At 49.9% G+C, this 25,334-nt stretch overlaps 1 protein-coding gene across 1 annotated transcript in view; it reads right to left on the reverse strand.

Annotated features, from left to right (window-relative positions):
* The window catches only part of LOC111161328 (NADH:ubiquinone oxidoreductase subunit A10), a 51,632-nt gene that overhangs the window by 21,529 nt on the left and 4,769 nt on the right, over positions 1 to 25,334 (reverse strand). The window contains exons 4-9 of the mRNA XM_022524960.1: positions 23,481 to 23,567; positions 20,859 to 20,980; positions 19,382 to 19,461; positions 14,489 to 14,543; positions 12,832 to 12,917; positions 3,218 to 3,326 (exon numbers count right to left, since the gene is read on the reverse strand). Of these exons, the coding sequence (XP_022380668.1) occupies positions 3,218 to 3,326; positions 12,832 to 12,917; positions 14,489 to 14,543; positions 19,382 to 19,461; positions 20,859 to 20,980; positions 23,481 to 23,567 (539 nt within the window). The remainder of the gene's footprint in view (positions 1 to 3,217; positions 3,327 to 12,831; positions 12,918 to 14,488; positions 14,544 to 19,381; positions 19,462 to 20,858; positions 20,981 to 23,480; positions 23,568 to 25,334) is intronic.

Consider the following 25,334-nt stretch of genomic DNA (forward strand, 5'->3'; position numbering starts at 1 on the left):
TATTTATTTATTTGACAGAGAGAGATCACAAGCAGGCAGAGAGGCAGGCAGAAAGAGAGGAGGAAGCAGGCTCCCTGCTGAGCAGAGAGCCCGATGTGGGGCTCGATCCCAGGACTCGGAGATCACGACCTGAGCCGAAGGCAGAGGCTTTAGCCCACTGAGCCACCCAGGCGCCCCGACAAATTATGTTTCTGATTACAGCAGAATTAAGCCAGAAATCAGTAACAAAAAGATAATTAGAAAGATCCCAACTGCTTTTAAATTATCCAGTATAATTCATATTAGCATACTGGTCAAAACAGAAATCAGATTAAAACTAGAAAATATTCTGAGTTCACTAAGGAAAACCCAACATCAAGACTTAGGAGATCAAGACAGACCTGAAGGGCAATGTGTCTAGCCTTAAATGCGTCTATTCAAGAGCAAGATAAAAAATCAATGATGTCCCTATTCATCTTAAGAAGATGGAAAAATAGCAAATAAAGAGAAAAAATAAAGAGCAGTCACCAGTGAGCCAGAACGTGCAAGAATGCGTACCATATGATACCAGTCAGGTCCTTGAACGACAAGCTCCCTCCAGAGCGGAGGAGAACGCAGACCCCAAACTCAGCACATGTAACCACCTGATCAAAACCTCTTCGTGGCTATCACGAACATATCAAACATGACTGACAAATTCCGCACCCCTCTCCGAAACGTGTGTCTCTATGTCTTGCAACACCTGCCAGTTCCAACTCTAGTTCTGGTTGCCGAGGCCAAAACCCAGCAAACAGCTTACCTGCTTCTCTCTTCCAGTACGAAGTTTAAACAGACTCTGTTGTTTGTACCCATCATCTGACCACCTCTTGAACCTTGGTCCAAGCTCATACTGCCCCTTGGCCGACATTCCTATTAGGCCTCCTAACTGGCCTCCTTGCCTCTGTTCATGTCCCTATTCTACCCAGTGTCGGGTTAGAAACCAGAATGTTCCCACTACAAAGCACATCACACACATTCTCCCTCCACTCCTGTAGAGCCCTCAACTGGCCCAGGAGGCGTCCTCCCTGTGTCTGTGCTGATAATGCCATGCCTCATCTCTGTCGCTGCCCATCTCCCTGCCTAGGCCTTTCTGCCCCATACTCCACCTGCTCCCCTCACCTCCCACAGCTCTCCAGGTGGCCCTGGAAGCACGACTCCAGCTTTTCAAATCCAGCCCCTGCCTTGCCAGGCTTTGCCCTGCTCTATTCTGGGGACTGAATTTTCTCCATAGCACCTGTCACCATCATCTGACACATTCTGTTTTACTGTTTCCTTGCACTCTGACGTACACGCCATGAGGGCAGCCACGTCCCCAGTGTCTAGGACAAGCACGGTCCCAGGCACACACTTGGAAAGCATTCAGTGGAAAGAGTGACTGAACTGATGGAACAAAGGCAGTGAGCAGGTGGGAGGACCAGATGAAAGGGCCTGAGGCCCACTGAACCCGCAGTGAGCAGAGCTCAGCCACTCAACTCATGTGAGGCCCCCTCCCCACTTGGGGTGACAGCTGCATAAACCCCCTGCTTACATTTAGAAAAACCGAATACGTTTACAGGAAACCTCGCATGAGGGACAAACAGAAAGCCAGAGCCGCTCATCATAAACGAGAGAGAGCCTTAGAAAAGTTATTCATTAGCCCCACACATCAGTGACTCCAAAGTCTCTGAGATTGCTGCCTACTGTTTCCTTGTTTAAAAGTGAGGTCGTCAAAAGTAAGAGACGTTAAAGACCTATCATGAGTAAATCAACACACTGACATAATCAGATGAATTTTTTAAAAATTTGAAAGGGCAAAAATTTCTCACTAGGTAATAGAGTATTTATGTTTTCAAGCCCCCCGCAGCACCTGCGCTCCAGCCCAGCGAACTGCATCGGGGAGACGGCTGCGGACGCCCTCATGGCTATGGTGGAGAAGAGGCTCCGTGCAAGCCAGAGCGCCCATGTCCCAGGGCCCGGCCAGGGCTCAGCAGGGACAGCAGCGGCAAGGCCGGAAGGGCAGGCCACGGGTTTTGTATGCTTGCACATGGGACGCAGGGGAGACAGAAGAAGCCACAGCACCAGTCCAAGCACCGTGGCAGCTGCCTGGACAGAGGTGGGAGTCCTGATGACACAGAACAAAATGAGGTCACTTGTGCACCGAGCTCAGCAGGACACTGGTGCAAACAAGGCACTGGCGGCAGGGAGGATCCAGCCCAGCCTCTAGACAGCACCATCCCGCCAAGCGTCGCACATGTGCACGCTGACAGCGGTCAGAAAGGAGACACGCACACACACTATCTGTGGGTACTGCTGAGGGATGGCCTCACAGTTCCGTGTACTTCCCCAGGTTCCTACAATGAATCCAATCACTTCCAAAACAACCAGAAGAACTCCTGTTAAAGAAAATGCCAAGTATCTCCAGAAAGATAGCATGTAGTGGGATATACTTGTGGACACCCGGTCAGTGCTTGAGGCAACTTGTAAGCATCAGAGAATTACGGTAACGCAATAATATTTAAGGCTGAAACTAATCTAAATGCTGGCTGCTCAGCTTGGTGATCTAATCTAAGCGCGATCCTTCCACACATTTGCCAGTAACAAGCCCCACCCACGGCTGGTGTAGAAATGGATCATGCCCTTAGCCTTCCACTGATGGCAGGACTCCCAGAGAAGTCTCTCCCTCATCTGCGGGCTTCTACTACACCACTTATATGTGCCCTCGAAGTTCATAGAATTCTGCCTGAAATGACTATCCACAAACAATTCAGAAAACAAGCAATTCACAAAAATGTATGGAAATCAGAGAAGACCAGTAACACAGTCAGAGCCTCCTGAGCTCCACCTCCCCTGACCCGGCTCTGCACCCCAACCCTGTGCTCTCTCCAGCCGCAGATGCACAGCTTCATTCCTTGTGGACACAGGTACCATAAGGAGTCAAGCAATAGCCCAAGTGCGCTCTGCAGACAAGAGCTAGACAACAGACAGTGTGTCCCTATCAAGATAATACGCTGTGGCATGCGGCCCTGCAGAGAGAGGAGCTGCACCAGTGACAGGATGGGGAGGTGAAGAAGGGAGAATTAAGGGAGAATTACTTAAATGAAAAGGAAGCTCTTTCACTAAAACAAACAGGCAAAAAACAACAAAAACCTTTTCAGGGATGTGACCTTGGGGCCAGTCGCAGGGTTCATAGCAGACAGCTCACCTGGTTTCCAAATCTCACCTTTGTGAATTTCTGGAAGAGACGGTCACTCTGGTGAGCTCCAATCGTGACTTCTGGGAGGTAGATGGGAATGGTTGTATAATTCAGCACCTCCAGCTTATTCTGAACCCTACAAAATAAGATAAATAGAGACCACACTAAACCATTCAAACACAACAAAATAAGCTGTAAGACTGATTTTTTAAAAAGTACATACATCCAAATAAATGCCATTCATTCCCAGACGGTCCTCTGGACGCAAAACTTTACTCCAAAGACCATGAGGTCTGTGTGCAGCTTTTTCTGAGGTGACCTTCAGAACCGGAGGGAGAGTCTCCAGAAAGCCTGAGCAGCCACAGAGGACCACCTTTCCAGAATGGATGAGGTTTGGGACACATAACAAAGGAGCTATGCTGTGCTTTAAACACAGGAATAGCATGGATAAAACACCACCCCCACGCCGCCCACTGCCCCAGGCACATAGTGAGCCCTCACTAAAACATGCAAAACTAATGAATCTTTTTTTTTCCCCTAAAAATGGGCAGAAGACATGAACAGACACTTCTTCAATGAAGACATACAAATGACTAACAGACACATGGAAAAAATGTTCATCATCACTAGCCATCAGGGAGATTCAAATCAAAACCACATTGAAGGGGCACCTAGGTGGTTCAGTGGGTTAAGCCTCTGCCCTCAGCTCAGGTCATGATCACAGGGTCTTGGGATCGAGCCCCAAAAGGGCTCTCTACTCAGCAGGGAGACTGCTTCCCACCCCCTACCCACCCCCGCCTGCCTCTCTGCCTGCTTGTGATCTCTGTCAAATAAATAAATAAAATCTTAAAAAAAAAAACAAAAAAAGAAGTTCAAAACCACATTGAGATACCACCTTACACCAGTTAGAATGGCCAAAATTAACAAGATAGGAAATAACAAGTGTTGGAGAGGATGTGGAGAAAGGGGAACCCTCTTACGCTGTTGGTGGGAATGCAAGTTGGTGCAGCCACTTTGGAAAACAGTGTGGAGATTCCTTAATAAATTAAAAATAGAGCTTCCCTATGACCCTGCAATAGCACTATTGGGTATTTACCCCAAAGATACAGATGTAGTGAAAAGAAGGGCCATCTGTACCCCAATGTTCATAGCAGCAATGGCCACGGTCGCCAAACTGTGGAAGAACCAAGATGCCCTTCAGCGGACAAATGGATAAGGAAGATGTGGTCCGTATATACTATGGAGTATTATGCCTCTATCAGAAAGGATGAATACCCAACTTTTGTATCAACACAACATGGACAGGACTGGAGAAGATTATGCTGAGTGAAATAAGTCAAGCAGAGAGCCAATTATCATATGGTTTCGCTTATTGGTGGAGCATAAGGAATAACACGGAGGACACGGGGAGATGGAGAGGAGAAGGGAGTTGGGGGAAATCGGAGGGGGAGACAAACCATGCGAGACTATGGACTCTGAAAAACAATCTGAGGGTTCTGGAGGGGCAGGGGGTGGGAGGTTGGGTGAGCCTGGTGGTGGGCACGCATTACATGGAGCACTGGGTGTGGTGCATTAACAATGAATTCTGGAACATTGAAAAGAAATTTAAAAAGTAAAAATTTAAAATTAATTAATTAATTAATTAAAAACAAAAAAATCAAAAAAACCTCACTAATGAATCGTGAGGGAAAGGCAGCAAGTAATGCAGTTCCTCCAGATTTACCCCACGGTGTCCTGCTGCCCGGCCCAAAAGGTTCCAGGAGCAGAAGGGCCACTGGGAAGTCAGGAGCCTGGGGCGGGGGGAGGGGTGGCAGGCCCACACAGGCCAGCCAGGCACACCCTCGCCTTGCTTCGCACCAACAAATACAAAGCATAGGATACGTTCCTTGTTTCACCATTTTATTTTGGCTGAAATCTGAAATATTTACACTGTGTTATAACTGCTTATTTTAAGTCAAATTTAGTCTGAATATGACCACTATACTTGAAGATGAAAAGCATTTTTGGGGCTTTTAGAAAGAAACATTTAAATAAAGTCTCCTCTCTTAAGGGCTCAAAACAAATCAAATAATTACTTTAAATGACCACTTTCCCATTAATGAGTTACAAAGGCAAAAGAGGTTTCTGTTTATAATGGCCCAAATGGAAGTTCTTTGAATGCATCTGGCTTTCAGCTACTTTGTGATAAAGAGTCCAGACCCATGGTGGCCAAGGCCAGACCCCTGGCAGCCGGGGCAGACAGCCACGGTCAGAACGCCCTGATCTGATCCTGGGCCAGTGCTCCCCAGGCCCCTCCTGCCGAGGACCGCGGTGCCTTAAGAACATGCGGCAGGTGGGATGAGAGGAGAGCAGGAAGAGGCACATCCCAAGGGTCACTGGGACAAATGAGACTTCACTCATACACAGACTCATAATCTGGCAACAAATATCACCCCTCCCAGGAAATGCGGCCCAGGGATATCTCTGCGGACGTCCACAGGCACACAGCCAGCTACCAAGAGCAGGGCTCACCTGTCAGCCCCCCTAGTAAGCTGGGCTTACTAGGGCGCACCAAGAGCAGGGCTCCCTGTCAGCCCCCCAGTAAGCTGTTCACACAACAGACTTTTGCACGCAGGTGCAGAGAACACATAAGTACACATCCCTTTATTGTTAACACAGAGAATTATTCTTTTTATAGAGGTAATTTTTAAAGTGATCTCACAGTAAACCATTTCCACTAAAAACGAAAATTAGTGTTTTTAAATGTTAACAGATGTCACAGTGGAGTATGATTTGGTTTTCTCAGTAGTTTGAAAACCCTACAAAATTCTGGAAAATCCCTTAAGAACTTGTTGGCCCCGGAGCCAGTGGGCGACACACAGAGCAATAGCGCCCTCTATGCCTCGTCTGGCTGAAGTACAGTTTATATGCCCCCCCCACAATAGACCGTCTCTTTCAACAAATACGGTTCCAATTGTCTCCAAACATTAAAAAAATAATCTGCTGGGGCGCCTGGGTGGCTCAGTGGGTTAAAGCCTCTGCCTTCGGCTCGGGTCATGATCTCAGGGTCCTGGGATCGAGTCCCGCATCGGGCTCTCTGCTCAGCGGGAAGCCTGCTTCCTCCTCTCTCTGCCTGCCTCTCTGCCTACTTGTGATCTGTCTCTGTCAAAGAAATAAAAAAAAAAAATAATAATAATCTGCTGCAACTGTCTACAACTTGTTTAAACTCGGCTAAACCACTGTCGCAACGTGTCACCATGAGCTCAAGCGGTGACTGCTGAGATGAGCCTATGGTGTCTTGTCTCTTGTAAACGCCAAGAGTGGTGACCTTCCATCAACCCGATTACTCTAGATTGAAGATAAGTAAGGAACAGAGACGAAAGGGAAGCATTTTATGACCCAGGGAGCAAAACACAGAGAAAGAAAACATTCTGTTCACAAAGCACTTAAATCTAATTGAGGAGAATTCAAAAACTGGCTGAAAATAACATATCCTCTTAACATCGGAAGCCAAAGTGCCTGAAGAAGAAGATGAATTGTAGCAGGGCTTGGTTCACAACACAGGGCAATAGGCCCCATATTCTAAAAGAGTGAGGCAGGAAAAGACAGAAAAAACACCTAGTAAATTATGTCTTATGGCTCACACTGGTTCCCAACTGACAGAATGTCTATCCTTGCTCCTAAAACATGTCCACAGTCCACCTGTCAGCTTGTCCCGAGCCACAAAGTTCTGTCTGAACACCACACTCTGATACCAAACTCGTACCCCACCAACTGCGGCCCCAGGATTTCGTACTATAAGGACCTCGTCCCAGAGTCACAAGAAACAGAAGCCTCCAGGATGAAGCAAACAGGGTGAGCGGAGGGCAGCCCAGGCTCTGGGGAAGTGGGAGGCAGGGGCCCAGAGCCCTGCACACATGAAGCCCTGCCTGGTGACCAGAGTCACCAACCCAGGAATGAAATGTACCAAGGCGGGCGCCAGACAGTAAGTTAGGGAATACGCACGGGAACACAAAATGCTATCCAGGCTGACATGTACAGTTACCGTCTCTCAGCATAAGCGCACACGTAATTACACACCAGCATACGTAACTGAGATGGAACAAAAATGCTCGAAACCAATAATTTGGTCAGGTTCTAGACGAAATGAGTATAACTGGTAAATGGCATGTTTACAGTAATTATCTTAGAAAATTGGGCATAATTTTCATTTGAGTCCCCCAAATTAAGAAATGGCACTCACATGAAAATAAACACAATTACTGCTGCACACGGTTATGAAATACCCGGGGCACAGGGGCAGAGGAGTGATGGACCACGAGAAGGAGCGGACAGACCATCTACAGCAAAATAAAACAGTGAATTGAGTGCTGTAATCCATAATCTTTAAGGGAAGTACTGAACCCTTCTCTGTGATCCGACAACAATACAACTAAGTAACCACTAAAATCAGGATCTTAAGATTATCATTTTGGACACAGTCTGGAATCAAATGAACACACATTCCAGACTGTGTTTAGAACTCGAGTCTGTTTCAGTGGAACAAGTCAGCAGGCCCCTGGCCTTGGTGGGACAGCCCAGCACGAGGACAGCCACCTTCTCACACGCTCCCTCATGTCTGCGTCCAGCAGTCACTGACATGAACAAGAATCACATATAAAGCCTGGTGAAGTGAAGAGAGGGTATTCGGGGGGAAAAGACTGAATACAGCCAGACTTAAGCTAGGATTTTTAGACAATTACTGGGCAGGAAGGGGAGGGAACAGATTCAGGAAGAGGGAGAACCAGATGATCAGGACTCTGAATTACTTTGCAGAAATGAAATCTGGATTGATAACCAAACAAGGGTGAGCCACTGAAGGACCCAAAGTGAAAGGAAAACAGCGCCACTGTGACATTTTTATGAAAATTAGCCTGGTGTGCACTGCCTTGCACACAGGATGAGCAATAGGAAGAAATAATTAATGGCAGGATAAAGATCAAGAATGAGAGGACCAAACCTCAAAGACAACAAAAGTTAGGAAAGAAGACGAGAGGGAGAGAAAGCAGCAGGGACAAACACACAGGCCTCAGTGTTACTCAGGATGTGCGGGTAAGAGGGCCGGCCGGGAAAGGAGGGTCCTAGCAGCATGACAGAAGGAGGAGGTGATAAGCCCACGAGGATCCAAGCCTGAGCTGCTGGGAGGAGGGGAGACAGCAGGGTTTGCACGCTGGGCCGCAGGCAGCTCACGGTGGCCCCTCCTCACCGAGCAGGTCGGCACTCCTGAGCTGCGGCTTCCCCAGCTGTAAGGTGAGGGGAGCCCTCACTGGGCAGGGGCACTGTGGTATTGAGAGTATCGGGAAACATTTCTAGAATGCCTTCTGGACACAGTGCTGACACTGTAACCATGATTCATTTCAGGCTAATATCCTGAGCCTTCAGACCTAGAGGCAGACATTACACGGCTGCTGAAAGGGGCTCCAGCAAGGTTCAGAATGCACCATATATATCTCATTTAGGTCAGTTTACGAAAACATTTGCACAGAGCAGCATCTAGACAAAAAAAGTGAACCAGAGCTTTCAAAAACAGAGACTTCCAGTTTCAGGTGCAATAAGGAAAGAGCTTGAAAGTCATCACTCCTGTCCCTCCAACAAGAACACATCCTTGCAAATCAACTTCTGGTCCCGGAAGAAAAGCAGATGGAGGGAGGAAACGGGCACTCTGCTTGGAGGTCCCGGCCCCACCTGGGAGGTGACAGAGCTGGGGGACGTGGACTGTGATGAGCACACGGCGAGAAGTGCAACCGCTCTGCCAGGGGAGGGGAAGATGGAATTGAAAGGAGGCTCAGGTCCAACCAGACAAGGTGGGAGAAAGAAAACAAACAGCAAATGCAACAAACGAAAAACCTTCCCTGAGAGACACAGTGAATGTTAATACACATACATCAATGTTCCTTTTAAATGTAAACTGTCCACACATGGCAATTAAGACACAGAGATGGTCAGAAAAGAAAACACGGGCCTTGAATCTATGTGGCTCCAAGACACCCACGGTAAGCAGACTCGGGTCCAAAGGGAAAGGATGGAGGAAGACACCCACACGAATCAAGCCGGAACAGACAGCACCCATTCGGACATGACAGACTGCAGAACAGGAACATTAACAGGGAGGCAGCAGGGCGCTCCGTGGCGAGGAAGGGGTCAGTTCTCCATGAAGACACATGACAGCACAGCATCAAAGTACATGAGGCAACAACACAAGTCAGTGGAGACAGGGCCATGTGTTCCTACAGCTAAGACCTCGCCACCCCCCTGTTCGTGGACCCCATGGGCCAAGAAGTTGGGGGGGAGGGGGGCGTGCACGAGAAGAACACCCCCGCCTGCGACAGAGCCTGGTCTCCTGACACTGCCAGAATGTTCCACTCAATGGCAGGAGGCGAGTTCTTCTCCCGCCCGACCAGGGCATGACTCTAGATGAAAGCACGCCTGAGCACGTCAAGCCCCCGAGCCCAGGCAAACATGCAGATGGCAAGCACAGCTGCTTCTCAGATCATTAGCGCCCTTAAGCTGGAGGGACACCAACAGCACCTATAGACGGCACGTATGGAGAAGACCTGAAATCGAGCACCTAGGCCTCTGAAAAATAGTAATGATAAAAACTAGAACAGGAAGCAGACTGAAAAAGAAAAATATAGAAATTCAAGAAAACAAAAAGCTGTTTTTAAAAAAGATCAATAAATGTGAAGAAAAATTCACAAAGGACAAATAAACGGGCAATAAAAACAATTTGAAGCTCAGTGTTTATAAAATGTAAAGTAAAGCAAACACTTTTCTTTGGCATCAAAATCACAACTGCCTGTCTGCTTTTTGTTCGAACTTCATGGTCTGCATAGGACTTTGGGAAGACGGTCCAGCTGGCAGACCAGCATGTGTTTTCCCAAGAACAGTGCTCACGCAAGGAGAGCTGTACGGTGTGTTTGCACGCCCGCACCCAGTGTGCTCGGCTTCACTCCCAACGTGGAGCAAACTCAGGTGCGACGTGCCGGAACCACAGGGGGCCAGATCTGACCCCAGAGTGAGCCAGTGGGACTCTGATCGCTAGTCTGCTGGCTTCCACCGCCACTTCTATGCTCCCTGCCGCCTCACCCACGTCACCTCTCTCACCATCACACTCACTCGCTTTTGTACACTCTTCTCGCTGATCCTGCTGGGCTCCAGAGCTCTGCCCCCTCCCTGCGGACCCTCGGGAGGCTGCAGCAGCAGGAGGCCGTCCCCCTTCCACCGGATGTTAGTGCCACCGCCCTACCCTGCTGTCCATAGCACACTCCCGGCCCATTCTCCCCACTCCAACACCCAGACAACACTTTCTACCTTTCCTCCCTCCTCAGACCTTCAGCCCACCCATCCCCTCCATTGCCACCTGTGGCTGATGACCCACTTCCCATCACTACGAAGACAAAGCAACCATCAGGGAATGTCCACATGCCCAAGGCACAGCCCCACTCACCCAACCCCTGCCCACACCCCTGCATCCTGTCAGAAGCACGGACTGCCACGGAACACTAGGCCACGTCTTCGGAGGCCACTCCAAGCCTTCCCCCAACCCCGCAACTATAGGATCTTTCCCATGTGCTATTTCTTCCATCTTAACCCTAAAACAAAAAAACCTGCTAAAATGACTAAAATTTTAGGTCCCACTTTTAATAACAAAATCAACAGGTTCAACATGAGAAATTCCTGAAATCTATGGACTCTGATATGCTGACATTAGGGTGCATCCAAGCGCAGAGAAATGAGCGTGTCAGTTATCAAAAGAAACACCGTGAGCTCGCCAACTCCCCAGCAAACAGGGAAGCTCTGGCCCTGGGCACCTGCTCGGGCAGAGCTTAGCCGATGGGCTGACAGGCAGAGTGGTCACCAGGCAGGATGGACACTCTCTGTGGGCTTAACACTCACAACAATGCTCCCCAAAACTGACACAGCGCAGCCAATGTGTGTCCAGCATGGTGGAACAGAGGCTGATGCTGAGCCTCCAGCACAGGCCGTTGCTGGAGACAAATAGGTAAGTCAGTGACACAGGGCCCCACCCTTCTTGGAGGGGGCAGCCACTACCCTCACAGGAAACTTCCATTTCCTGGGTTCAGATCTGCCCTCCTGCCCAAGACCTGTCTTCCAGAAGCCTAGCTCTCAGAAACAGAGCAGGCCCGAGACTGCGGTCTCCCTCGGCTGGTGTCTGAGGCCTCAGTGTCTAATAAAATGCTGCCCTGAGGCGGGGGCACCACACACTGGGCGCCGGGGTATAACACGATTTACGGGGAACACCTGCCTTCTTACTCAAGGTCAGAACTTGAGCAGCTGCTAAGACCAACATGACCAGCACCCAATCAAAACCCTGGGCACCGAGTGTCTGATGGGCTCTGTGGCAGAAAGACTGCCTAAGCGCATGTTACTGCTTTTCTTGGGCCCAAAGCAGCTCATTTGGCTCATCCCTCGTGAGAGGGAGCCTAGAGCGCCTGTGCCTGGACTGCTCCACATTTGTGTGCCTTTCTCCTCACTGACCAGCTGGGAATCCTCGCTGATTCCCTGGGAAGACCTTAGCCATGAGCACAACCATCTGCTGTGATTCCCGAGTCCTTCCAGTGAGTTCTCAAGTGTGGGGTTGGGCTCAGGGCCCCTCAAAACACATGGTGTTCTGGGTTGAATAATGTCCCTGCAAAATTCATGTCTGCTCGGAACCTGTGAATAGGTTCTCATTTAGAAACAGAGTCTTTGTAGAGAGAAGTTAAAATGTGATCACAGGGCATCAGCAGGAGTTCTAATCCCATGACATGTGAATTTATAGCAAGAGAGAAATGTAGACACAGACGCAGACACTCCAGGAAGAAGACCCCAAGAGGACCGAGGCAGAGTGGGAGCGATGGGGCCACCAGAGGACCACCAGCAGCCACCAGCAGCCGAAAGAGGCAGGAAAGTTTCTTCCTCGATCCTGAAGAGCCGGGCGGCCCTACCAACACCCTGACTTTGGGCTTTTGGACTCCAGAACTAGGAGACTAGCGCTGTGTGTGGCCACTCGCCACAGCAGCCCCAGGTCACTCACACATGCGGTCACCCACTCATGATGCAGCCTGTCCAAGGAACTCACGTTAGGGCCCAGGAGGTGTGACAGTGGCTCCATGCATGAGACACTCACTGTCTGACACAACTGGCCTCACAGAACAGTGAATGGTCCCCAGAGGGATGTCGAGGCACTAGCTGGGGAAAGCACTCTGTTGTGTTTGCAAATCAGGGCGCTGCTCGGCCAGCGAACCAGCAACAGGATTTATGCCCATCTCCCCAGCATCCTGGGTCTGGGGACGGGAGGACAAAGCGCCCAGAAGAGATGAAAGCAGGAGTTTTATTTGATGCCAAATCCTCTAAATCTGGTACAGTGCTTGGCTCATGGTAGAAGCAAAATATCTGTTGAATTACTACGGGCGATCAATTAACCAATCGTCAGAGTGGGAAGTGCAACAGCCTCTTTGAAGGGAACCGGAAGTACACCTCATTATTGCTGGGACTGTTAACACCTCACTTGAAACAGAATTCCTTCAAACTTCTCCATGTCCCTACAGCAGGCAAGGGCCCACATTCCAACATCCAGCCCCTCGTCCTCTTGGGCTGGTTCCCCACGGCATGGAACTCACAGCATCCGCAGATGGTGAAGAGTGCGGTCGTCCTGCTCAAGCCATGGCCCTTTGTCGTACTTGAGGTACTCGATGTCCTCTACCACCTGAGACAAAAACAGTTTCAATTTCATGTAGAGTCCCATTTTGAAAATTTAAGGGAGATAACATTTTAATATACTATAAGCCATGAATATCTAACAGGAACAATCAGCACAGAAATCAAAAAGAAAGGAATTCGGACAGATGGCCTTCAGGGAGGAAATGGGATTGAGCACTGACCCTCAGTGTGGGTGCCCAGCCTGGCGGACACTGGGGTCAGGGGCAGGGGAGTGGAGCTGACCCTCGGCGTGGATGCCTGGCCCAGCTAACATACAGGTGGCAGAGAGATTATGTGTGAGGCTGGGAGAAGCAGCACAGGACAAAAAAATCATGAAGACTCGGGGAACCAAGTGTCAGGGACAGACTACTTATTTCCTCCCTAGAGAACAAGAAAATGAATCCACTTCCTAGAGAGATCCAATACACTGTTTCCAGCCCCACACCCCGCAGCCTGCAGTCCGACCTCCCAGAGGGGCAGTCTTTCCAGATGCTTTCTGTCTCCAAACATGCCAAACTCAGGGTCCTCTCCTAACTTTCAAGAATTTGAGCCTGAACTCAAAACACAACACAGTGTTACAGAGCAAATGCATTCTCCTACTCAGACACACAGCACCTGAACATCTCTCAAGGTGTGAAAATCTCCTAAACACAACCATGTCCCCAGAAACAAAAACACGTGGGATGTAATCCGTCGGAGCAGAATGGGCCGCTGGCGTCCTCAGCGCTGTCCCAGCACCACAAAGGGACACTGTCTCGGGTGCTCAGGGACTGCGCTCCTCTCCACGGAGAAGACCTTCCGCCAGAGCTTTCTCCTGCTCCCGCACCCGGAGCCGGCCAGGCCGTTGACTCCACAGAGCTCTAGACCTCATCACCATCTAGACCTCAACCCCACATCGTAACACTGGCATTTTCTTCTAGAATTTTCATATCTTCTGTTTTGCTTTTTACAATTTACAATTAATATATAAGATACGGGACTTTTTGTGTGTGTAACTGATGATCCACTGCCTCAACACCATTTAAGAAATAATCCATTTCCTTCTACTTCATTTTTTCTTTCTCTTTAAAGCTCTACCTTTACCAAAGTCAAGTCAGTCACTCACACACACACACACACACACACACACACACAAAACCGTTTCTCCACTCTCTGCTCCTGTTCCATTTCACCACGTTTTAATTCCTGTAGTAATACTGCAGTGCTTTCATCACCATAATTTTGCAATATGTTTTTGTATTTGGGAAGGCAAATGTTCCTGCATTATTCTTTTTCAATTTCTTTTGGCTATTACTCATTAAGCTCTCTTGAAAATAGCACAGAGATTGACTTGAATTTTACAAAGTGCACTTACTAATGTACCTTCTACAATTTTAAGATCCTAGAAACTGAATTATTTAAGTGAAAATCAAAATCTCATGCCCAGGGGAGTGATGGGCTGCCTTAGTGCCTCCTTGAGCTTATGAACTGCAGACATTTCTAAGACCAGTGGGAGCTGAACTGATTATCTGATTTATAAGAACTTTACATATGAATCAAATTTAAGAATAATTATAAACTTCTCAGCCGATTTCTTACCTTCTCTGCATCTTGAGCTTCCCTTGCACTGTACTGTAACACCTCACATTTCTCACTGTAAGGAAAGGCAAGAAGAAATTCACGGTAAATCTTCTAAGCTTATAAACAAATGAGTATATAACATTGAAGTCTACTGCTACAAACATTAAAGCTACCCATTCTGAAGAGAACAGTGTGCTGGACACGTGCTGGCTCACGGGGCCTGAGAGGCTGAGGAGGACCTGCTAGCTTCTGGCGGGACAGTGACAACAGCAGGTATATCTCCTGACTTCCTTTCTGGCTACCCCACCCCACCGCACCGGCACCAGAGACCGAGGGCTGAGGGGGACAGGGTGCATGGTCACCACTGCCACAGGTTCATCACTGGACGTGGGCCCGGAGAACAGCCAAGTGGTGGAGGAGGAAGGACAGGGTACTTGAGCTGCTCAAATCTAGGAGACAACCCAAGTCTGCAGCAGGAAGGCAACAGCCTAGTTCCATTAGTCCTTGGCCCTTCATCTAAACACTGAAAAGTCACAGCTAGGTCCTGAAAAGAAGGAAATGGCAGGATGCCCTTTCCAGCACTTCTGTGCATGCCCCCACCATGCAGACGGCTGGCTGCCCGCCCAGGACATGACTGCCAGCCAACAGATGGGAAAGTCTGTACCTGACAAATGAAGGAGGCTGCCTCTGCCACCACCTCCAGACCAAACCGCGGGAGACTTGAAGCCACAGCCCCAGCCAGAGAGATGGTGAGGCCACCCAGACTGGACGCCTGCTGGAAAGCCCATCACTGCAGAAATGTCTGACCTCCTTCCCGCAAAGGGGACAGCAGAATGTCAAGGACAGACTACTACTTCCCCCAGATCAGTTTCATGGCACACCCAAGGAGATTACACAAGGGACACCCTCTCATTTAGGAGTCGATAACACAGCACCCCCCTACTGGTGGGGGGTAAATCCACAGACAGTCCAAGACCTTACAAGCTATGCTCAACCTGAAATCCACATCTGACCGTACACAATGGTATCCAACTTCACCAACCAGGAACCACCTTCAGCGGGCCACTGGTTTAAGGAGCTCAGTTAGTAGCTAATTATTATGGACTCCTACGAATCCCCAATTTCTTAGGTGCTGTGCTTACAGAGAAGCCTGCATTCTATAGTCAAAGGAAGTCATTCGACTAGATGACAGTTTCTCGGAGTAGCCCAATCACTCCATTTTTTGTCTAGAGATAAAAGAAAATGATCAGAAACCACAGGCACAATGATGACGGCCCCATAAAGCCAGAAACGGAAGCTCACTGCACCCGCCCTCCTGGCCAGAGCAAAAGCCACTCCTCATTCGAGAACTCAGCATCTTTCCTCCTCAAGCACCCACAGCCTCCCACTGTCACTAGAAAGAGAAAGGCACAAAGGGTAGTGATCTCCCTCCACAAGCCACACGAGTCAGAATTAAACCATGTGTGTAGGAGACAGAGTCGTGGACACTCCGTGATGATCAAGGAAGGGCGGCTAGCACGGAAGCATTATTGTCTATCTCATAGGCGTGTAAATGCTCACCGTGGATGTGGCATCCCTGGCGTGGCTGTCAGAGGCGTCAGGAAAGCAGTGACGGGTACCTCCGGCACACAAAACAGCACACTTTCAAAGCCCCTGGAGGTGGCAGGCACTGCGCAGCATGGGCCAGAGGACAGACAGGGCCCCCGCCCTCACAGAATGTGAGACTCCAGACCACCTACTGAGAACAACTCACAGAGCCAATTTCACAGCCTAACATTTCCATCTTCGTGTGACTCAGTTCAACGAACATTTGCTTCCCAGGTGCCTGTAACGAGCAGCGTCCCACAGCAAGTGCCTCAGTGACAAAATGACAGAGGACACATCAAAGCCTCCTGCTGGGTCCCCGCCCACCTCCCATTCCCACCGGCTTGTTTGTGAAGGGAGACCGAAACAAAGAGGGTGGCCCACAAGGGTCTCAGAGATTCAGGGACACCATCAAGGCCTAAGGAGAGAGCTGCCTGATTCCCCCAGGCACACCTCTCCCAGGAACCCCTGGGTCTCTTGGGAATAGCAGGGCTAACAGTGACATTTATAAATGGAGTAGAGTAAATGTCTCTTCACAATTGTTTACACAGATGTTTGCTAAACCCAGCTACAGCTCCACAATATAAGGTAATGAGGATAAAAAACATGTTCTCCAACAATTTTCAGCATAAATGTTGACAAAGCCAGAAAACACATATTCCTATGGTAGTTCACTGTGCCTCGTAAAATCTCACAATACGACTTTGACCAAAGCTGCACCGTTCTTCATGCGTTCAGAGAGGACACGTAAGATGACAGTGTCGGGGTCACAAAAGAAGAGCTAACATAGGAGAGACTGGCTCAGGTGCCAGCAACACTAATAGAGCCCAGTAAATCTACTTTGCTTCAAATACTGACATTCAAGCCAAAAGACACTTCTCTTATTCAATTTTGATTTTACTGATTAACTACTAATACTCTAACAATTTTACCTTCTAAGGTTAGTACTATAAATATGTAATATTTAACTAAATGATTTTAAATAACCAAACCTAGGAAACCTAAAATTGTTTCTGTGGGAAATACCTCCTGAATTCTAAAACACAAATCACAAATACTTACAAACTTCAGATAACCTAGTCATGATAGTTTCTTAAAATTTCATGTACAGGGGCGCCTGGGTGGCTCAGTGGGTTAAAGCCTCTGCCTTTGGCTCAGGTCATGATCCCAGGGTCCTGGGATCGAGCCCCACATCGGGCTCTCTGCTCAGCAGGGAGCCTGCTTCTCCCTCTCTCTCTACCTGCCTCTCTGCCTACTTGTAATCTGTGTCTGTCAAATAAATAAATAAAATCTTTAAAAAAAAAAAATTTCATGTACAATTTGGCAGTTCTAGTCAAATCTCACAGTGAATTCCCAAGAGAAAACTTCAAGATACAAGTAGGTCACCAAGCCGTGGCAGGACCCTGGTCTATGATCGAACACTTATATAAATTGGGCTACACAGAAACTTTCACACAGGTGCTCTTTTAAATGTGACAAATGACCACCAACGTAAGTGGCTCCCAGAACAGCTTGAGCTATGACAGTGGACAGACCATGTGTGTTTGGAAGACAGAGCTGAGAACAGAGCAGGACCACAAGGGGAGAGACCAGTGCCTGTGGTATAATGAGTCTCCGTGGCAGGAGAGCAGGTGACCTACAACTTTTAAAAATCTTTACTATGCTATTCATTTGGAAAAATCAAATTAAATCCCACACATTCACCTGTCCGTCTATTGTTCTCATTATACAAACTGCTGAGAGCAGGGCTCCACTGGACTCTCCTGAAAGCAGGGGAGGGGACAGTCCCCAACACGTGCGGTGTCTTCAGGTGAGCATGCTACAGTCAGCAGCGCGACCATCAGTCGTGGAGAGGCACCCTCTCATTCATGGCCACAAGCACACAACCCTGTGCCTGTCCCGTTAGGGGCCACGTGCTACACGTGTTCCATGAGAAACACACACCTACCCTAAGCGCCCCTCCTTCCCTTCACCTTGTTCACCTGATGCCCCCCGAGACAGGACCACCAGAGCAAGAGGAACCCCTGGGCGCGCAGGGATGTAACCAGGGCAGGTATCCAGGCCAGAAAGAGATGACGCAAGGGGAGCTTACGATGGCCACTGAACATACTTCATTATCAGGAAGCCCTCTAGAAGAAGTTCTTGAAAATCACCACAAAGTAAAAGAAAACTTCACCCTCACAGAGAGCCTGACTCAGGCATTATTAGCTAAAAATTTCGTTTGAGAATTTGTCAGGATGCCGTCTCTCAGCTGAGGTTTCTAGAGTCAGATCTCCAAGAGTTTTGGAACTGCAACACAAGGGTCAACTATCTCCATTTCTTCTGCTTATTCACGTATGTCTATACATTCCCCTGAGCACAGATTACGAAACCTGCTTTTTTCCTGCACTTCTAGTCCTGAAAACAGAGCAGTCCGACAGGAAGACAGGGACCTACAGCTTACCCTGCTCTGTCCTGCTGCTAGGAAACAGCTTAGCACAAAACAGACACGGGAACATATGCATCAATGCTTATGGTTAAAAAAAATTAGTTTTCAATTTACAAATCAAACTTTTCTTTCAAAGTTACCATAACTTACTTTGATTTTACTCACGCCTTCATACACTGAAATCTTAAGCAAAGGCATGAGATTTTTAGGCATCAAGGGGCTCAAGTTTAACACCGTTTAAGACAAGCTGCTAGATACCTTCAGGAAGAGATCAAACACCTCCTTCCAGTGGGACTCAAGGGACAGTGGCCCAGACTTCCCTCTCAGACACTGGCAGCCAAGGACTAGGGACGAAGAGCAGACCAAAGGGAGAACATTTCCTTTTGTGTTTTCAGGAAAGAAACAATGTGAGCAGGAGGAAGGAAAGAAACAGGAGGACCTGGTGGGATTTCATGTAATCCAAACGACCATTAAGAATAATTTTTAAAAGGATCTACACAAATTGCTTGTCCTCCATGAGTTCTCGGCACAGATTCAAGGAGCACTTTCGAGTAAGCCTTTTAGGTAACCAAGAATACTCGGCTGCCACCTCAGGTTAAAACACAGGAGTTCTCTGATGCTAACTGCCTGGGGTGGGATACAGCATGGCTTTCCTTCTAGCCTCCAATGATTGTACAAATAAAACAAAGTAATATGGGCAAACTAAGCAAACCAAGAAACTAAAAATCCCCACCAATTAAGCTGAAATGTGTGCTGTCACTGCTGCTTATAAACATGAGATTAAAACACTGCAGACAACATCTGCTGTAATAAATAGGAGTGAACTCCCGGGCTGCTGGACACAGGGAACCACATGTGGGGATGCCGCGCCACAGGACTCAATCGCACGCTTAGCTCACCTCATCTCTGGCAGGAAGGTCTTCTTGTAGGAGTTCTCGATGTCCTGCAGATAGGCGGAGGTGATCTTCATTTCATGCGGCTAAACAAAAGCAGAGAAAAACAAGCAGAATGTTTTAGACTTTTTCTTTTACTTGCACACCTGTAAAAGCTGAAAACAAGCAACAAACACCGTTCTCTTGGAACACCTCCTGGGCGTTGCAGAGATGACAGGAAAGGGGCCTCAGTATTGGTCAGGGCCAACCTCGTTGTGCCACAGCAGGGCACACACGTTTGCCCAGGGGATCCCATGGCCTAACCTTTCACGTGTTAAGGTTAAGACACACGCTTAGAACGGGAGCAGGAAGAACCTGTTATAGTATACACGTTCCACCTGGCATGGACTGTAGTGCACACACACACACAGAGCACACACACAAGCACTCATGTGCGCAAATACCAGAGCCTGGCAGCTAAGACCATGACAACAAGGGGACTGGCCCATCTCTCCCACACCCTCCTCTCCACCACAGACTCCCTCCTGCCTTCTCCCTTCACTACTCGCACACGGCAACCACCTCTCCCACTTCCTGTACCACTCACCTCCCTTATCGCCTGAACTGTGCTCCACCAAACTCAGAGACCGAAACCTCCACATCTGAGCAACCAGTCTCAGTACCTAAACCTCTTACAGTTCAGCAATGCTACAGGTAAGTCATGTTATCTTCTACCTCATGTTTCTTTGTGGCACTGACTGACCTCCACCTGGTACCTTCCTTTGCTTCCCTGTTTGCTGCTGACCCTGCCCACAACAACCCTACACTTGCATCACAGCACTGGAAAGAAGACCTGTTCTGTCCCAGGAAAAATTACTCCACGTGAAAGTGGTGTCTGCAGACAAGAGCTAGTCTGAGCAGCAGTGAAACCTTCGTGCCCTGGGTCCTGCTTTGTGCCCCGAGCCAGTGAGCAGCACCAAACCGCAGCTTCCGGCCCCCTAATGCAGGCTCAGCCAGCGCTGCCTGAGTGGGGGAACGCAGCCCCTGTGCTCTAGTCTCCACAAGGGGAAAGGAGGGAGAGGGACTCAACCTGAGTTAAACAGGAAGGGAAAACTGAAAGGATGCTAGAAATCACATTCACTTGGCCAACAGAAAATTGGGTGCAGAAGCCCCACAAAAGAACAGAACACGGCAAGGGGCCTGCCACCAGCTACTAACCCATCCCCACAGGGTGGCTTAGGGGAAAAGGTGTGACGGCAGGATGGTGCTCCAGGCTGCAGAGCACTGCCAGAGAGCAGTGACTGACCACAGCCCCTTCCAGCCACCGCACAAGGGCCCACACTCAGGTGCCCCCACCATGTGGGCCGCCCATCTTTGTGAAGGCCGGTGGCACCTGACAGCAAACTGCTGTGACTGCCACCGGGAAGTGCTGATCTACGAGGACACATCAAGATAACAAGGACAAGTAGAAAGAGCGTGGTCTGCAACTGAAAAGCTGAGTTACATTTCCTTTCTTCTGAATCCGACTCTGGATCTCTGGAACGGGCACGTCGATGTAGATGACCACATGAGGGGGCAGGTACTCGCTGATAGTGACCTTCTTCACCTCGTTGTAGTGGTCCACACCTACACACACGAGAGAGGCACATCAGTCATGGACGGGCCGCCACAGGATCCCCCAACATGGACCCTTCCAAGTAAAAGGGCAAAGGTAGACTGCAGGGCCCAGAGCCACGTGTCAATCCATGACTCACAGAAGATACAGGTGTCTGCACCGGCAGCACACACGCAACACGGGACTCCGTGGCAGGTGCCAGAGGCAGCCCCCGCCCTGCAGCGCTTCTCCTGCCCGCAGACAGCAAGCCCTGGGCCCAAGGACTGCACATTACCTCCACAGGGCGGGACGCTGGGACTTATGCACTGGCCTCCATGTCATCCAAAAGGCCAGATTCTAAGGGCATCTTAGCCACAAAGAAGGCCAGGAGAGGGCACACAAGTGTCCTCTTTGGTGGCCTGTGGCTGGGACGCATCCTACGCACCCACTGTGCTTGGCAGTAACAGACACAGTCCCGTCTCCTCTAGCGAGGACAGACCTTTGTTATTCACTTTCTTTTTCAAGTAACTGAAAAATAGGAAGCTACATTTACCTGGTTTCAGTAAATTTAACCAGCTACACAGAACTACGTACTGTAGCAAACTTAGTAATGCAAAATAAAACAGAAAGCAAGTTAAGGCTGAGGGCTCACTCTCCCTGGGTCATCCTATGCAGAACAGCCACATACAACCTGTGGCCCTAAAGGACACGGGTGCTGCTTCGAGGACACTCTGCACCTGGATGTCCTCTGGCATACAAGGACGTTACTAGAAAGTCAGGCAGAGCACACTGTGGGGCGCTGGAATGAAACCACCACCTTCACCTACCACAGGAGCAACATCAAGAAACTGCCATCTCTGCAGAGGTTCACGTGGTGGAAACTTCCAGAAGAGATCAACTTTGGGGCTCACACTAGAGCCACAGAAAGGCAACGACTTTGCTCTAAAGGAAATGTTCAGGTGACCACTGCAGTGAGTCTGGTTTTAGTGGCCATTCAGGGCATACCTTGGACCCAAGTCAGTGAAGGTCTGACCTGGAGGACTATCAGGGTACATAGGTGATGCCATTGCAGCGAGTAACCGAGGTTTCCCTCGGGCACTGTTCTCCTGTCCATGCAAGAAACCCCTGGTCTCATCTCAGCTTCCCACCTGAGCAACACAGAGCCAGGCCAGCCTCCCCTGCCCTCAGGAAAGGCATCTGTCCTTCCGCCTCCTGCTGCTCGGACTCCTATGAGCGGAGTTCCCCTTCGGAGACCACCTTCCACCTCACAGTGCCTTCTACTCTCAAGTCCTCTGTTTCCCCTAACCCAACCTGGAAACGCCACTCACTAGCCACTGGCCTCCCAGAGGGCCCTTCTCAGCTCCTGTCCCACAAGACCCTGCACTCTCCAGGTGCCGACTGTCCTCCTGCCACCCTCGCTGAGCCCACTCAGCTTCAGGTCTGCAGCAGGATGACCCAGTAGGCAGAAACCCAGAAGCCCAAGGATCCCGGCCTCAGTGCTCGCTGCTCACTCTGGGCTTTCCCCACCTGCCTCTCCTGGGCCGCCCTTGCCATCAACACCGCAGGAACCTCCTCCACGCTTCAACCCGCTCACCGGCTGCCCTGCCGCCAAGCTCCCTCCTCAAGGCCACTGTGGCTGACAGCACCCGGTCTCCCCCCGCCAGTTAGCGCTCTCCTGTGTGCTCTTGCAGCCCCAGGAGGAACCAGCATCGATGCAGCTTCCATGCCTGCCTCACCCCGGCCAGAACCGCAAGAGCCTTCCTTGTCTTCTATCGTCATATCCCTGGCACCTAGGACTGAGCCCGGCACGCAGCCAGCAGCTCTCACAGCAGAACATGGAAGCAGACAAGAGCGGAGCGCCTCAGCCCTGAATCGTCTCCTGGCTGGCTTGGCTCTCCCCACTCACTAACCAGCCCGTAGTGCTCGGCCCTCCGGGGAGACTCGCCCGCTGGCTCCGGCCAGCTGAGCACTAAGATGAACAAGCAGACTGAGCACAGGGCCCCACAGCCCTGCCCTGGCACATGCCTCCTTAGACACCCCTTAGACACGTGTCCCTAACTCCTCAGTCAGGCCACCTTTGACCAGACCTCATCCTCGTCCGTGTCCACCTGTCAGACCTCCAATGAGCCCCACAGGGTGCCGCTGTCCTGGGAGGAATCAGAACACCGCCGTATCAGACAGAAGGGAAAGAAGACGATGACGCCGGCTGCAGGTGCGGGCACAAAAAACACAGACATCCTGATGACACACAAAATCACACACTAGAAACTGGTTAATTCAGCGAAATTAAACTAGATCAGAGAAAGTAGCTTAGGTGTTTGGCGGAACCTGTCTGCTTTCCCAGAGATAGGAATTTAGGAGGAAGAGAGGGTGGAAAGAACGCTCTTTTTTCCTGCTAATGTAACAAGTAAAGGCACTTATTCATGTAGTCACCACACATGCCGAGTGCACACCAACTGTAAAGGGAGTCTGCCAGAGCCTCAGCCAGTGGCACAACACACCCAGGAAGGCCTGACCACAGCCCTGACTCACACTGCTTTCGGATGAAGCCTTGGTTGTACATCGCCTCCAAGAACACGAAGTCACTGAAGATGGAGCGCTCCAACACGACGCCTTGTCCTGTCAGAAACAGGGAAGCAAAATCAAAAGTCAGACAGATACAAACCAAAGCACTGGAAACGAGTAACTCCATTTCAGAAAGGCAAAAGTTATTTACGGTACACTTTGCATATCAAATATTTCAAAAGCACAGACGTGTTCTTCTAAGTGGGAAATCGTTTTAGAAAATGAGAACACTTCTCGTTTTGGTGCTGTCACATTCTGTCTCATCCTGTCGGCTATAACCTATCGCGTTAGGAGGAAGGTATTTCTGTCTGAAACCATACCTTTTCCATCCTGTCTACCCACCCCAATCCCGCCCTGGCCCGACCTCTCAGCCAGACCCCAGAAGCATCCAGACTCTCCCCCCATGCCCCGTGCCCCACTCATCAGCGAACCACCAGCTTCCTCCCAACCACATCTTGAACCCAACTGCTGAAGGCCTCCTGACTTTTGGCCAGGTCCCAGTCCCAGCCCCAGACCCCAGCTAGGCCCAGCCTCTGCCCCTGACCCCGGCTGCTCTCCCAACAACAGATGGGCACTCTCAGAGCTGAATCCTAATCCCGTTACTCCTCTGCTCACAGCTCCTGATGGCTCCCTCTCCCCTCCAGAGGGAAAGCCATCTTGCCCAGGTCACTTCTCTGACCCTGTCCCATCCACTCCTAGCCCACTCACGTCACAGCAGCCTCCTGTAACCTCAGCGACTCTGTGCACTATCCCCACCAGCTCCGGCTGGTGTCCCTGCACTCAGGCCTGCTGTGTCAGCATGGAGGCCTCCCCCACCTCCTCACCAGGAAGAATGGCCCCAGGCCCACAGCAAACCCCCTCGAGCCTCTCACTACTGGATAGAACACTGAACATGCCCATGTTTACGCTTTCTCTCCCTACCACAGTGTCAGTTCTAGGAAGTAGCAGCCTTTGCTTACTCCTCCCAGGCTCCTAGAATGCACCTGGCCCACGGTAGGCACTCACACAATGTGCAACAGTTCATGGAACACAAAAAGAAGCAAGTTTTCACTTAAAGTGCTCTTTTTTCACCCTAAGAAATAGGGAGCCCTAAGATAGGGTTGAAGTATGCTTCCAAAAGAAGCTGGGGTAAGGCAAGTCTCAGTATTAATTCCAAGGACAAAGCAGCTCCTGCAAGCCAGGTCCTGGTACAGAACATCAAAAGGGAGACTGCATTTTTTTCTCAGGAGCGACACTAACCAAAATCAGGGCTTATATTTGCCTGAGGAAAAGTATCACTAAGAAAATTCCGGAAAAGCAAGACAATAACCAGACTCCTGTGTAAACATTTAGGTGAAGAGTGAGTCCTGCAGCTTGGGGCATGCACCGTGCACGCGGAGCCCGCTGGAGTGTGAGCCAGTAGGTCCTAAACGCAGGTCTGTGAATCAGTCCCATCCATTACTGGGGGCCCTTGTTGCAAGACCTTCTTGTTCTCCCACCCATGAAGCATCCCCCCCCAGGTGGCAGCTGAGCTGCCTGTAAGTGAGCTCACTGCATTAACAGACAGCCGCCCCGGTGTGGCCACCGCCGCCACAGGAGGCAGACACAACACTTAGACAATCTGCACCTCCTCTCAGGCACGCATACACGCTGTCTGCTGCCGGCTGCATGTTCAGCACCTCCGAGGCCGGGGCTCTCTGGCACAGCACGGTAGTGTCTGTTGCCCCCAGCATGCTCTGGGGGAGGGGCCGAGTTTAACCCATACTGCTGGTCCCCAGGATGCTGCCACCCCCCATACCACCCCGGACCAGACCCTGTTCGGCGCTAACTTTACGCACTGAC

Source organism: Enhydra lutris, unplaced genomic scaffold (assembly GCF_002288905.1).
Source record: "Enhydra lutris kenyoni isolate GAN:26980312 unplaced genomic scaffold, ASM228890v2 scaffoldscaffold1, whole genome shotgun sequence".
NCBI lineage: Eukaryota > Metazoa > Chordata > Mammalia > Carnivora > Mustelidae > Enhydra > Enhydra lutris.